This window comes from Labeo rohita, chromosome 6, assembly GCF_022985175.1.
Source record: "Labeo rohita strain BAU-BD-2019 chromosome 6, IGBB_LRoh.1.0, whole genome shotgun sequence".
Taxonomy (NCBI): Eukaryota; Metazoa; Chordata; class Actinopteri; order Cypriniformes; family Cyprinidae; genus Labeo; species Labeo rohita.
Window position 1 is genome coordinate 33,466,922 of NC_066874.1, and position 14,660 is coordinate 33,481,581.

The 14,660-nt window shown below is 38.1% G+C and overlaps 1 protein-coding gene across 4 annotated transcripts; it reads left to right on the forward strand.

The window, feature by feature from the left end:
• Window positions 1–69: 69 nt before the first annotated feature.
• On the forward strand, window positions 70–14,232 carry tfap2c (transcription factor AP-2 gamma (activating enhancer binding protein 2 gamma)). Of its 4 annotated transcripts, none has more exons than XM_051111437.1 (7): window positions 70–123; window positions 4,581–5,039; window positions 5,123–5,174; window positions 7,596–7,818; window positions 9,356–9,474; window positions 10,393–10,534; window positions 10,755–14,232. In XM_051111437.1, exons 1-7 carry the CDS (start codon window positions 88–90, stop codon window positions 11,047–11,049), a joined length of 1,326 nt encoding a protein of 441 aa, XP_050967394.1. In that variant the 5' UTR covers window positions 70–87; the 3' UTR covers window positions 11,050–14,232. The 4 variants fall into 4 exon arrangements, with proteins under 4 accessions (XP_050967394.1, XP_050967395.1, XP_050967393.1 ...); XM_051111438.1 differs by having other exon boundaries at window positions 89–123; window positions 4,584–5,039; XM_051111436.1 differs by lacking the exon at window positions 70–123 and adding an exon at window positions 2,914–3,226 and having other exon boundaries at window positions 4,584–5,039.
• Window positions 14,233–14,660: the final 428 nt, after the last annotated feature.

The window sequence follows — 14,660 nt, forward strand, 5'->3', positions numbered from 1 at the left end:
CTGCCTGGTCTGCGCATCCAGGTGTATGAGCGGCGGCAGCGTGTGTGATGCGAACATTTGCTGCTTTACAGTGGGACTGAACAGCTAATGCAGATGTCGCTGCTGGAGAGGCTGGACTGGCGGGTACGTTTCCACTCAATGCTTATTGCTATAATTATGTCAATATATGTATCATTTGCCAGTAACCGATGTGGCATGTGTTGTATACATTTTGTTAAATTTGTTAGTTTAGTAAATGGTTTAAATTCGTATAAATTGGTGCCTAAGTTTTGCTTGCGTTTGCAGAATGTACAGCCTAAAGGAAGCAGGTTAATAACAACAGTAGCAGCTATTAACAATAATAACAATAATAATAAAACAATAATAAATAATTGCAGAGCGTTTATTTCTTCGGGTGTGAAACGTAACACCTATCTGAACGTTTAACAGTAGGACTTTATGAATTTATGAATTTAGCAGACGCCTTTATGAAGGGAAAAAACGCGCCTTATCAGTTTCACAGTATAAGAAGAGAACTGTTGGGAGTATTTTAATACCCAACAGTTTCACCAATTAGACATTAGCTAAAATCATACGTAAGCACCACGTGAGATCAGAAGTCTCTGTAAAAATCATAAAGCATTTTCAGGATTAAAATAAATAAATAAATACCTAGTTAAATAAACAAAACATTTTACTCACTGGTTATAATTTGATTTGTGGTCATGCTAATAATAGTTAATGACAAACGGTGCATCTGATTCAGCAGATTTTCTTCTTTAATTTGATCTATCCAGCTTTAACCCAAATGTAAAAGCTGTCAATTTAATGTCTGATCAGACGATGATGGTTCTAGTGTTTTAGTGTTGGCTACACATTTGTTTAGATTTTATAAATCCACATTTTAATAGCTAGCATGTTGGTGTGTTATGTAACTGCTGCTGTTTTAAAATATTTCCGTTTTTCTTAATTCTATTGGCTAAAATGAAATGCGGCCCTGGGTTGTTTAACAATAATTCTCAGGTCAGTTTAATAAAATGGTTAATGTACAAAACTGATTTGATTTCGCCTTTTGACCCCCTTTTCTCAATCCGCATTTTGTTACTGTTAGGTTGTAACAGCAACGCTTTTTGGAATTTATTTACAGCTTAAGCCTAAAATGTAGATTTCTTAATTTATAGCAGATAAATATTAGAAAATATGTAAAAGTATAAGGGGGAAAATTCACTGAGCTGCAGACGTTAAATAAGAGAGAGTTACAACGATCTCCGGTTGTCCTAATAAAACAAAAACAAAAACAAAAACAAAAAAAAAAAACAAAAAAAAAAAAAAAAAAAAAAAAAAAAAAAAAAAACACGCATAACACACACTTTTGTTATGTTATTAATTAAATAATTTAAACACAGCATTTCTATTATATTTTTTATTCTATAGTATGTTTTCATACTTTGCAGGCCTCCTTGTTTCAGCGCATCATGGGCCTGTATGATCAGGGATTCACGTAAAATGCGCTTTAATTATTTATTCTTTTTTTTTTTTAACGAGACCAAAACAATCCGTCCTATTATTACGATTTTTTACTAAATCATTTACATATATATTTTTGAGACAAATTAAATTACTGCATACTACTATATGCTTATTTGCTGATTTCGCTTATTTTACGCGATGAGTTTTGAGCTGAAATAAAACACTCACGGTGAATCACTGTTTACAATTAATATGGATATTAGTACGATTGATTTAATAAATCAGCAATATGAAATCATACTGATGATTTATTAAACCAGTCGTACTGATTCCGTTTTGCACAAACCTTTAAAAATGGTTACATTTTTAAAGGTTTTTTACAGAGTCTCCAGGTTAGACCCATAGGTAAATAATAATTATTGTGTTACGACAACTGGCATTCATGCATCTTATTGTTGCCCTGAGTGGATGTTTTACTTGCCATTTCAGCAGGTTACATAAGCAGATGTTTCTCCCTCGGGGTTACAGTAGAGTCTGCATGCGTTAAAGTATCTGACAGTAACTTCATTCAGATTACTGAGGAATCAAACCCGCTCGTGCACTTCATTTATCACAGTCCAGCTCGAGCCGCAGGCACTTTGACCCACAAATACATTTATTTCACCTGCATTAACAGACAGGCGAGACTAAGTCAGGATTTAGCCTTTCTTTCGTCTTAGATTTTTTCCTTGCTGACTTTTTGATTTTCAAAACTCCAATTCAGACATTTTCCACTTTAAAATATTTTGCATTCATTATTATTATTATTATTAGCCTATTGTTATTTTTATATGTAATATATATTTATATTATATTTAATTGTTTAAATTTACTTTGTATTAGAAACTATAAGCAAAAACGTTTAAAAAAATGCAATTATATACAAATATACAGTTGATCTGTAAAGTCTTAAATCATTAGTGAAAACGTTTTTACTTTGCATTTTCCCCCTTAATTTAATGCGTATGTTTTCATTACGACATATATAATCAGCTTAAAATTGAGTGGAAAATATGACAAGTATCTTTTCGTTTGTCCAATTTTTGCACTCCAACTAAACTCTATCTAGCTATCTTTTTTCTGTTCTGTCGTTCTGTCTATCGTTTTATAGTTCCGTCTATAGATCGTTCTGTCAAATTATCCTAATTGAGTAAATAACATTTAATTTTAATTAAAACGGTACATATGCTTCAAGCATGCTTTGTAGAGTTTGTTTCGGTAAATGGCAAAACATTGCAACTTTTGGTCCAGGATTAATTTGCCCTCTGAACAGACGGACAGTTCGGCGATTGGTCCGTCGTCCTGACAGTAGCCAATCAGCAGCATGTTCTTCGCTCTGACGTAGCCACCGCGCAGTAGGTCACCGCCCTCCGCTGGCTCATGCAAATATAGTAGTGAGAGTCCAAAGAGAATCAGTGAGTCGAGACTGAGCCGCTCTGTTGTCCGTCAGAGGGAGTCGAGTGCTTCTGTTCAACGTGTCTGTTTGGACCGGAACCCTCGAATTCGTTTCACGCGATAAGTTTGTGTCTACAGCTGCATGAGTTTCTCTTCATTCATCCTCCTCCTTTAACACTGAGTTGATGCTTCACTTCTGCGCGGCGCGCTCCGGACTTTCTGGATTTTACTCTAGAACGCAAACAAACAACAGCACTGATAAACGCATCTGAGATCCACTCGCGTCAAAGGCAAAATGTTGTGGAAATTAGCAGATAACGTGAAGTATGAAGATGACTGCGAGGTAAGACGAAGAAGCGAACCGAAGCGCGATTTTTTTTTTCTGTGCGCACATCTGTCCGAAGAGCACATTTTATGGAAAATTAAACACATGCATTGTCTGTTTATAATTTAAAATATGGAAATTCCGCATTGTTCAATTTCCAAATAATATGCAAAGTGAGTTCTGCGAAGTTAACTTGCCACACATGCTGCTTAATGTGTCATTCTTAATGTAAGAGATATACCTATACGCTATTTTCTTTATTTTTTTTAATGAGATACTTTAAATTTAAACTTGCGCAAATAAACAAAACTATAATTGACGACCAAACCGCGTTCGTTTAAATAATAGATATGAAAAATATTTTAGTTAATGCATGTATTTTGTATAGAATTTTCATCAAAATTTACTAAAAATGTGTACAATATTTTTTTTTAATTAGTTCACCCGTTAATAACAATAATAATAATAAAGTAGCTAAGTGTAAAAATAATAATAATAATAATGACAACACAATTATTATTAATAACAATACAATACAATTCTTAGTTTTAGATTTCATGTTTGATTTTACACGGACTGAATTCTTACAATGTGATTCCAAAAAAATAATTTAATTAATAATACAATTTTTTAGGCGCAGTATTCTCTACTAGCGCAAGCACGATTGTTAAAAATATCGGTTTTCAGTATGAATATGAGTGAAATCTCTCAAGTGTGATTCATGTGGGCTCCATTAAGCTGTCTAGAAATGGCCTGTCGCTCATTGTCATTCATGTGTCTCTGGTGACAGTAACTATCCAAGCAACTTTGCCAGACAATAGGAGTCATGAATGCACACTATACAGTCCACTCAAGAGCTGAACACCGACTCAAAAGACGAGCAGTTGACGTTGAATTAGAAAGAGAACAAATGACTTTGTAAAAATGTTTGGTCTGGTAACCTTACATATGCGTAGCATATGATAACATCTAAATGAACAGACCAAATGCGTTCGATGTGACTGGATACATAGAGTTAAATGAACAAAAGTGCATTCAAGGGTTTAGTCGGGTAGAAATAGAAATCTTTAAGCCAACAACTGCATGTTTTAAATTTTATTCAGAGGTTTTTGAGCTTGCATTTAATTTTGCGTGATAAACTAAAAAGCATGCAAAGTTCAGTTTTTAATTTGCATAAAAATGCTTATGGTTGCAGGATTTGATAACTATCTGTGAGAACTGTACAATGTTTAAATGTTTTGATATTTTCTTAATAACTAATAATATTTATTGGTGGTTCTCTAAATTAAAACATTTACACTTGTGATTAGAAGAGGGCAAAAAAATCAACTCATTTTTGTGTGGTTTTAATGTGATGCACTCTCTTTTTCAGCAGGAAAGACATGATGTTAGCAGCAATGGAAACCCCCGTTTACCTCACATTCCCGCGGTGAGCCAGCACCTCTACAGCCCGCCACCGTCCCTCTCGCACACTGCCAGCTCGGACTTCCAACCGCCGTACTTCCCTCCCCCTTACCAGCCTCTACCGTACACCCAACCTAGTGACCCGTACTCTCATCTGGGCGACCCGTTTAATATCAACTCGATACACCAGTCTGCAGCATCTAATCAGCAACAGTCATGGCCTGGACGACAAGGTCAAGAGGCCCTCGGGAGCCACGGCCGGGGCGGACTCGGCAGTCCCATTCTGGGCCTGGAAGGGGGCTCATCCGGGATGCGGCGGGACGGTTTTAGAAGACCAGAACTGCTGCCTCCACACGTCCATGGAATGGATTCCATAGGGGATAACATCGGTTTGCACGATATAGGCCACGGATTGGATGATGTTCAGGTGAGTTGATATGATTAATCATTTTATAATTATTTATTTGGTATTAAGTGGATAGTAATGCATTTCCTGATTATTTCTTGCAGCAAGAAGGTGATCACAGTATTGTAATTCCTGACCATACAGTCATCAAAAAAGGTTGGTGGCATTTTTATTTTCTAACATAAATGTATCCTTTAGGCTCAAATTTATATGAGAATGATGTGAGCATTGTAATTGTACATAAAAAAATAAATAAATAAAAGAAGGAAATGATATTTTATTACACTTTCTTTAATTTTACAGTGCAATAGCAAAATGATATATATTTTGTGTGATATTTTTAATAATAACCACAATAAAACCCTAATAATTAATATTATTTTATAGTATTATTGGATTGGTCAAAAACAGTGGGAAAGTGGCCTGTAAAACCTAAATGGAAAGATGTGTATGGATATATATGTAGATATAGATATATAAAATTCTGTTCACTTTATGATTTGAGTTGTTTTATTTAAAAAGAAAGCCCAACTGTACAATATAGATACTGTAGCATTTTAATTACCTTTGGTGGTGTGACAAACAAAAGTACAAAAATGCCATGTAATCTTTTAAACATGTGCTTATTATGCATTATAATTATGAAGCGTTATGAAGTGATATAGTTTAGCATTTCAGGACTTTTCATAATTAGTTAACCTTCTATAATTTTTTTTAATCAAATAAGATTGTGTTCCATGATTCTGATTCCTTTAAGTTCGCATTTGCATTTGCATTAAATGTATGCAATGCACTTGCATTTATTAAACTGATGTTGATCCAAATCTTCAGAAGGAATCCATCTGCTTAAGCTGTGTTAAAGACTAAAACCATGCACCTTTGCTGTTTATGTGGAAAAAACAAAGTCAGGCTCCAGATTTTGGCTTGTCCGAGCCAACGGTTTAGGTGGGCGGAGTTGAGGTGGTGCTGGTTCATACATATATCGCTAATCCTTTTGGTCATGTGGTCCATTTAACTAATCTGGCATTGATCCGCGGAGCATTCTGCCACTCTTTCAGCATGAATGGAAAGCCAAAGAAAGGATTCCTCTCAAAATGGCAGACCAGGCAATGTTGTAGATGTTGGGCAATCCTTAAAATGGTGTGTTTGCTCAGAGAGAGGAGGCCTAGGCCTGCTTTTTAGTCTTTTGAAACGGCACCGTCAGAACGCAATTCTGCCCCACTACACACACAAACACGCACAAGAAGACAAGAATCAACTGTAGTTGGGGTGTGGCTCCTTTTAAACATGCATGGGTATTTTGTTCAGTCATATGCTGTGACACGAAATTGTCTTAAATAAGCAAAACCAAAAGATAGTTTTGAACGTCTGTTTGTTTTGTGTGATCACTAGCTGCTGAAATGAATGGTTGGTATCAGTGGCTCTCAACAGGTTTGCTTTAGGACCCTTTGGGACGTTACATCAACCCGATTCAGTACTAAGCAATGTAGCATGCAAAAGTAAACAAGAACGTCTTTAGTATCACTACAATGTTTGTATAAAACAATTTAGTAACTTTATTTTACTTTGTACTTTTTGTTCACGTTTTGTGAGGTTGAATGCATGCAGTTTGACATGTGTTTAATTCACTTATACCAAGTTACAAATGCATGGGTTTAATGACCTTTCCATCCACAAAAAGAGCATTTTTCTAGTATTTTAAAAGTTAATATTCCTATTTGTTTTCCTGTGATAACTATGCATGACCATATGGTTAGCTGCATTTTATAAAAAGCATATATCAGAACAGGTTTACAACCCACCGTTTGAGAACAACTGATTAGTTCCAAAAGCATGTGAAGTTTTGGTCTTTTTACTTTCAAGATGCGAGTTGTAGTTGCACTAAAGATCACATTTGAATGCAATGTATTTCACAGCAAAAAAAAAAAAAAAATCTATTTCAGACTCTATATTTCTGAGATTGTTTGGTGGTCTTTCCTGTTTCCTGCAGTATATTTAGATGTGTTCGTTTGCAGCGTCTGGATTATGTTGTGGGCAAGAGTTGACTGACAGATTCTGGCATGTATTTTAGTCAGTCAGTAATTTAGATTTTCTTTCGAGTCACCAAAGTGACTTGCTGAATTAATGTCTATGCCAATATTTTAGTTGACGTGATTATAGCATGGTTGACTGCTCTGTCCCATTCTGGTTCATATCAACATTTCTGTCACATGTTTGGCTTGAATTTATTCCGTCTTCATCTATACCATTTCAGCTTCCACTTTGCAAATACACAGATAATATTCACTCTTTTTCTGAACAAAATTCGAATACTGATGAAAATATCATGTGCTGGTGAAGGTAAACCTTGAGTTTTCCACTTACAGGAAGTTCAGCTTGTTCCTTGTTTAAAGAAAAATAATGTGCAATAGAAATCAGAGCTTTCTCAACATAAACCCAAACATTTCTCATCAAATTCTCCCAAAATCAAATGCCAAATGGTCTCAGCTGTTATACACAATAATTTTATAGCCCTGTAGTGGTAATGTATGTCATTCGGAGCTGTTTGGTTGACCGATATATATTTCTCATCTCCAGGTCCGGTGTCCCTGCCGAAGGGAAGTCCGTTTGGGATTCCCTTTCAGAAAGAGCCGCTGCTGGGAATGGTGTCAAATCCCACTGAGGTCTTCTGTTCAGTACCTGGTCGACTCTCTCTTCTCAGCTCCACTTCTAAGTACAAAGTAACTGTGGCAGAAGTTCAGAGACGCTTGTCCCCACCAGAGTGTCTAAATGCTTCCCTGCTCGGAGGAGTATTACGCAGGTAAGCAGTTACTGCACATACATATTTGAAAATCTGTTAATATGGTAATATAAATGCACTGAAAAATTGGTGTACAGTACAAACAAGATTAACTCAGAAGTTGCTAGTAAGTTTCACAGTTTTTACAATTTTGTAAAACATACTCTAATAAAAAAAAAAAAAAAAAAAAAAATCATTTTTAGAGTGTACTATTAATATGTTTACAGGTAAAATCTGAGCTAATAAACAGTTGATGGATGAATATCGATTAAACCAGTCAACAACATGCCCAGGTCATATTTCACCCCAAATCTAAAGCCTATTCTAAACATCATTGAAAAACACTAATGTGACATTTTCAAGAAAATCTTTATTACCATAATTACCAACAAAATTAATGTGAAATTAAACATATATGAATAAAATCATAAATCATTTATATATTATGATAGTCTAAGAGTTTAATTTTAATTTATGCTGATTTTAATAAAAAATAATCAATTTATTAGCCATTTTACACTGTACACTGAAAATTGTTTGTGCAAGTGAAATAATTGTCATGAAAATTATGCTAAGATGCTAAAATCTGAATGGTCTAGAAAAAGGGATTTTTTTTAATCAAAATGTAATTTCTTATGTTTTGTCTGTCTATGTTTTGTTTCATGATTCCCCCCATGCATTTGCCAATCAGTGGAAACAAAGAGTTAAATGTGTGTGTTAATCAGTCTATGCAGGTTCATGATTTGGTACCATTAAGCTCCCCATTTGTGTGTGTACTGCTGAATTGATGCTAATTTTAATTTCACTTGACCCTTTGACCCATATATATATATGTGCAATGTTGGGGGGGGGGCGTTGATGTCATCAAACACACAATCTAATCTCATTGCCCCTTATTACTGGGAATATATTTCTGTTCCCATGTGTCTGACGCAAACGCACTGATATTCGTTAAGTAGGTCATATAGCACAAGCATTAGGAGGGGGAGGTGTCGGACGGAAAAAGGGGGCACTTACTCATGCCTCCTGCTAACAATCCCTTACCCCACATGTGAAGGGTGATGCCAGGCCACAACTCTAGTCATGCATAATACCGAAGTCCAAACAGCAAGTGGGGTTTTTGTCAGCGCGTGTATGCTTTTTTTTTTGCAATGCATTTTAAACACTTGAGCTGTGACATCATTTTATTTCATGAGGCTGTTTATCCATGTGAATCTGGGCCCAAAACCTCTTTTCATATTGGCCTCGAAGTCGTATAACACAAACAAAACAAATAAAACCCATGTGTTTCACCTGCAATAATTAAGCCTTCGCTAAGCTCTGCTCTCCTGGTTACTGGTGCTCGCTCGGAACATGTTGTTGGAATTAATTGGTGATTTCATTAAAAAGTACAATTTTGCTCATGCTAAACGCTTAAAGATTTGGAAGAGTGGAAAAAACGCTGTGCATGTCAAACTGGGTTTGCTAGGAATTGTACAAAAGCTCATCCGATAATGTGACAGATGGCAGATTTACCAAAAGGTCATTAATGAAACTCACTGTTAATTCTATTCTAAAGGGCAAAGTCAAAGAACGGCGGCCGGTCCTTGAGGGAAAAACTGGATAAAATTGGGCTGAACTTGCCGGCGGGTCGCAGAAAGGCTGCTAACGTCACCTTACTAACTGCTCTGGTGGAAGGTAAGCACCTTATGCCAGTCGATTTTCCATTATTGTTATTTAGCGTGAATGCTAAGCACATTTCAGTCATTGCAACAAAAAAAGTTCTACACTGAAAAGTGGATGTTAAAGACTACCGAAAAGATGCCGAAAAGTAGTCGTGTAAGCATTTTGTATGATGAAATCTGTTCAGATTTTAAAAGCCTTGTAGTATTAAGTTGCATTAAATCTGACTAAATTGGTTTAAATGAACCGCAGCAACATAGTGAGTTTGAATGTAGTGAGCTTGTTACCAGTGGAGCTTCTCGAGAACTAAACATAGTTTAATACAAAGCCAAAAGACTTTGGGTCGTATATATCAGTAGCTTTTTTTTTTACATTTCACGTCCACCTTTTTGCATACGTATAGCTGACGAATGAGTCAGAGAGACATTAGCGCAAAGATCACGAGTTAACTAGCACCAAGAGCGATGCAGAATACTTTTAGCTTTCTCTTTTAATGTCACCATTCTCACCACTAATGGGAGCATGGGTCTGAAGCAGGAACATGACTAGAAGGCGTAGTTATTTACAGACCTTCAAAGCTGAATTAGGGCTTGTTATCACATGTTCGCTTGCCAAGAGGAGAGACTGACCTTAAAGACGACGACTGTGAATAATGTGCTAGTCTATCAATAAGAGCCTGTTGGGTCTAGGGGACCGTTAGACGCCTTCAGCTACAAAAGGCTCATTAAAGACACGCAGTGTGACCACCGCTGTCCACAAAAAAAAAAGAGAGAGTCTATTCATCCGAGTTCATCTTAGCTCAGAGAGGAAACGATTCGTTCCGTGATGGCGTTTTGAGTCACTTCCAAACCGATGGATCCGACGGTGACTCATGTGTGCAGTGCAGTCATATGCTACGTGAGTCAACTGATTCTCATCTGATCCTGTCTGCAGGTGAGGCCGTACACCTGGCGAGAGATTTTGGGTATGTCTGTGAGACAGAGTTTCCCGCTAAGGCCATCGCAGAGTACCTCGGCCGGCCACACGTGGAACGCAATGAGATCAACTCTCGCAAAACCATGCTCTTGGCAGCCAAGTGAGTAACCATCCCATTTCACATAAATCCCAACTCTTGAAGCATTAAGGTTAGGGTGGCCAAGCCCATTTTGATGGAGCCGTTAAGCAGTCATCAGTCTGGAAACGAGTCCCCCTGCTTCTGAGAGTGTCTCCACCTAACCCGAGTACCTGTGAGAAAGCAGAACAGGCTTCTGAAATCTTTATGGTTTAATACTTTAACTGGTCATCTAATCTTTCAGGCAAATCTGTAAGGAGTTCACCGACTTGCTGACTCAGGACCGCTCTCCTCTGGGAAACTCTAGGCCAGCTCCCATTCTCGAGCCAGGGATTCAAAGCTGCCTGACTCACTTCAGCCTCATCACCCACGGCTTCGGCTCTCCGGCCATCTGCGCGGCCATGACCTCGCTGCAAAACTACCTCAACGAGGCGCTCAAGCAGGTGGACAAAATGTACGTGAGTTCGACCGGAGACTCCTCGCAGGCCTCTTCCGACGGCTCCAACAAAGTCGACAAGATGGACAAACACAGAAAGTGAGGCCGAGGTCGAACTCGACCGGACCCTTTTGAGCGCAATAACCGTTTTTTTGTAGCGGAATTACGTTTTCACCATCAAAGCTGACTCTACGTCGCCGTCGTCGCCATAGTTGTCGATTCTGTTTCCGTTCCGCTTCGTTTTCTCCACGTCAAGATTAAGCTTAAACTCCAAGCCCTCTTGGTTCACGTCTCGGTCTTCCAGCACTTTCTCCTCCGCAAAGACACAAACACATTTCAAAACTTAGCCTTAGTCGAGACAGTTCTGTATCGGGCGACGATTCAGGCAGTCATCAGGAAGTTGTCTCTCAGAGGGGAACTGCAAAGAGGAAGTTGTCGAGTTTCCCAAAGACACCATTTCAAGAGCTGATGTGGATTTTAACCGTTTTCTTTCGCTACCGATCTGGGAGGAGGAAGTTTGGTTTCCCCCTGTCCTCCTCCTTGGTGCTGACCTCCTAATGGACTTACCAAGGATGTGATTAAGTTTAGGACATTATAACTTCGCTTGACTTCATTGGACGCAGTGTTATTGTTCTTCTCTTTGTGGGAGTGTTGTTGGCATGAGTGACTGTTGTGTGTGCATGGATGTACCAAACTACCCTTCATCCACCGATCGACCGGTGGATGCTTCTAAACGAGCGACGCTCCAGATGTAATTGGCCTAAATTTCCACTGAGAACAATTAAAAAGACCTTTGATTGAGTTAACACGATCAAATCAAATATCAGACGGTCGGGTGTGTGTGTGCATGTTCACTTTCGTATCTTTTTGATGCCTTCACGTCAGACTAGAAGTTAAATGTTCCATTTGTCTTTCCCCAAATGTAAATATTTTCTAATTTATGTTGTAATTTAATGGGATTTGTAAATATTGGTACTATTATGGTGTTTGGTTCCACTTTTTAAAAAGATGTGTTAAGCTTTTATAAAGGGGTTTGTTTTTTTGTTTTTTATCATATAGTGGTTAGGCTACGGGATCGATATTCTTTATAGAAACTGTGTAATATTGGTTTAAAGCTGTAGGAATAAAAACTCAACACTCTTGATTTGCGTTGGCCAAGACTCCCCGTTCATGACGTCGAGTTGTACACTTCACTACACGCGTGCCCCGCCAGTGAGGCATGTCGAACACGGCCTATTCATGTGTATAAAGATTCCTTTTTAAAATAAACGTCAGCAATGCTCACAGAAAGAGTAGTGGTCGTCATTGCACTAAAGCGGGTCAAACGAAGGCCTTCTAAGGAAATGAGGGAGAGTGGGGTTTCACCATACTGAACACCTGTCTTATACCTGGATTACTCTTCGAATGTTTGTGTTAGTCATTTGCTCGAAACAGACAGTTCCCCTCTTTTCATAACCACGCTTATCTGGCAAATTGGCGTGACAGCACAACAGTAATGTGTGTGAAGTTTCCGCATGGCTCTTTTCATATTTAAATGCTCTACTGTGAAACACGCAGTGCGGTTTCAGATGAAACGACGGGACTGGTGAGAAGAGATAAACAAAGCTGTGAGAGAATATTGACCCAATGCTTTTCCTTTTTATTTACTATCCTGCTTTATTATTAATGCACCATGTGGTCGGTTGCACAACCGTTTATTCATAGCCTTTTGTTTGTAAAGTTAGCACTCTGCTTAAACCTCAAGATTCGAACGGCTGATACGCCGGTCCGCAGATGCAACTATCTCGCCTCTTTATCAAAACTATCCCCTATCTTGTCTCGTTCTCACAGCAAACGCTCCCAACTTCTCGTACGTGGTGAAATCGCAGGTGTGTGTGTGTGTGTGAGCAAGTGTGCGTGTTTGTCTCCGTTGAGTGCCTGACTCATGCAACTGAACTGACAGTAGAGCAAGTGTGAGCTTCTCCCTCAGAACCTGTCGGACCAGATGTGTGGCTTTGCCGCGCGCCCACAGTTGGCTGTAACCGCCTGCACTTACTCGGATTCTTTTCCTGCACAAGGCTGTAAGTTGAGACTCGGCAACTTTGATGGACTTGCTTTGATGGTCGGCTGTAGGTGTTGGTGGCAGAACTTCCTCTTGTACCTGAAAGGTGTTGATCGGTGTGAAATGCGGACGCAGAAAGACACACACCCACATCAACACGCACCCTGAACGTCCCATGATGATAAGCGTACACGGAAGTCCCTGCATCTCCTTAAGAAGCTTTGTTCTGAGGATGCATCCTGCTTGTTTACACTGGCTGCGGGCCAACTCTGAAAATGGCAACTGACATAATTAAAAACATACGGAGACAAACATGAGGCCCAGACTCTGATACAGCTCTGTTTAATAATTACACTATTTGGCTTCATGTGAAATCTTAAGCTGATTTTGACATTTTGTCCAATGCCAAATTTGCCACAACAATCCTAGGGTGTTCTAGGTGCTTGCAATACCATTGCCTACTGGGAGGAGTCAAAAATCCCTTTGAGAAGTTTATTAGTTCAGGTTAAGAGCTTGTTCAAATCTCTAACCACTAATCATCCCAAAATTTTTTTTTTTTTTTTTTTTTTTAAATCATTTACTCACCTTTGTGTTGTTTCAAACTTGTTTAAATTTCTTCTGTGGGAAAAACGAATCCGATTTGTTTCCATACATTGAAAGTCAATGAGGTCCAATGTTGTTTGGACATCATTGCATGAGCAAAAACAGTTGAAATATTCTTCAGAATATCTTATTTTGTGTTTCACACAAGAAATTAGATAATTCAGGGTTTAGTTTTAATATTAAATTTACATAAACACATAAGTCTACATTTAGTTAGATAATAAGTTAGTCTTTTAACCTTAATTTTTCATTTTATTTATCAAATCAATACCTGAATAAAACGGCTTTTATGCATGAAATTTAATTAGCCGAGCAGCCGCAGGCATTGGGCCTCTCTAGGAAGCCATGTTGCTATGCTATTGCTATGATTTCCGGTTTTGCATAAATTACTGTTAATATATGCAAATGTCCTTATTAAGATGTGCAAAGCTCATTAGATCAAGGCCAAATCTAGGTTTCTTGCAACACGTGATTGGATGACCTATGCTAACACTATTCTGGATGACTACAAACCGCAGAGCTTTTTATATGCACCTAAAGAAAACAAATCTGTTGTCAAACTAAAGCTCAAGCACATAGATGTTGACTTGCTAATGCTACATTTGTTGTCTGTGCTTGAATAAACTCGTAGCATTGTATTTTTTGTGTTTAAATTGGCACTGCTGCTTGCTGTCATGCCTTTATTTCTTGAATCCTGAGGCTATTTATATATTTCTGAGAATCTCTCCTAGATGAAACCACAATTGTAACCTACTTAGTTTTGTAACACATTTCCATTTTGCATGCATCACAAGAAGTGTCACGGTCTGGTTTGTGTTAGCAGTCATTAGCAGTGACACTGATGGAAATAGAAACTCCAAACCACTGTAACCGCTCTTTAAGACACTCGCTTTAAATGGGGTTTGTAATTCCAGTGCCTGGATGTTTTCACGTTCTCATTCAGAAAGATGTTTCCGAATAAGCTCTTGTGTTCAGAACATTAGCAGCACATGTTTGACTTGGATGTCGTTGTACAGATGGTTCCCGAGAGCCAAGCTGAGGGGTTTCTTGCTGGTATGAGGAAGCCAAAT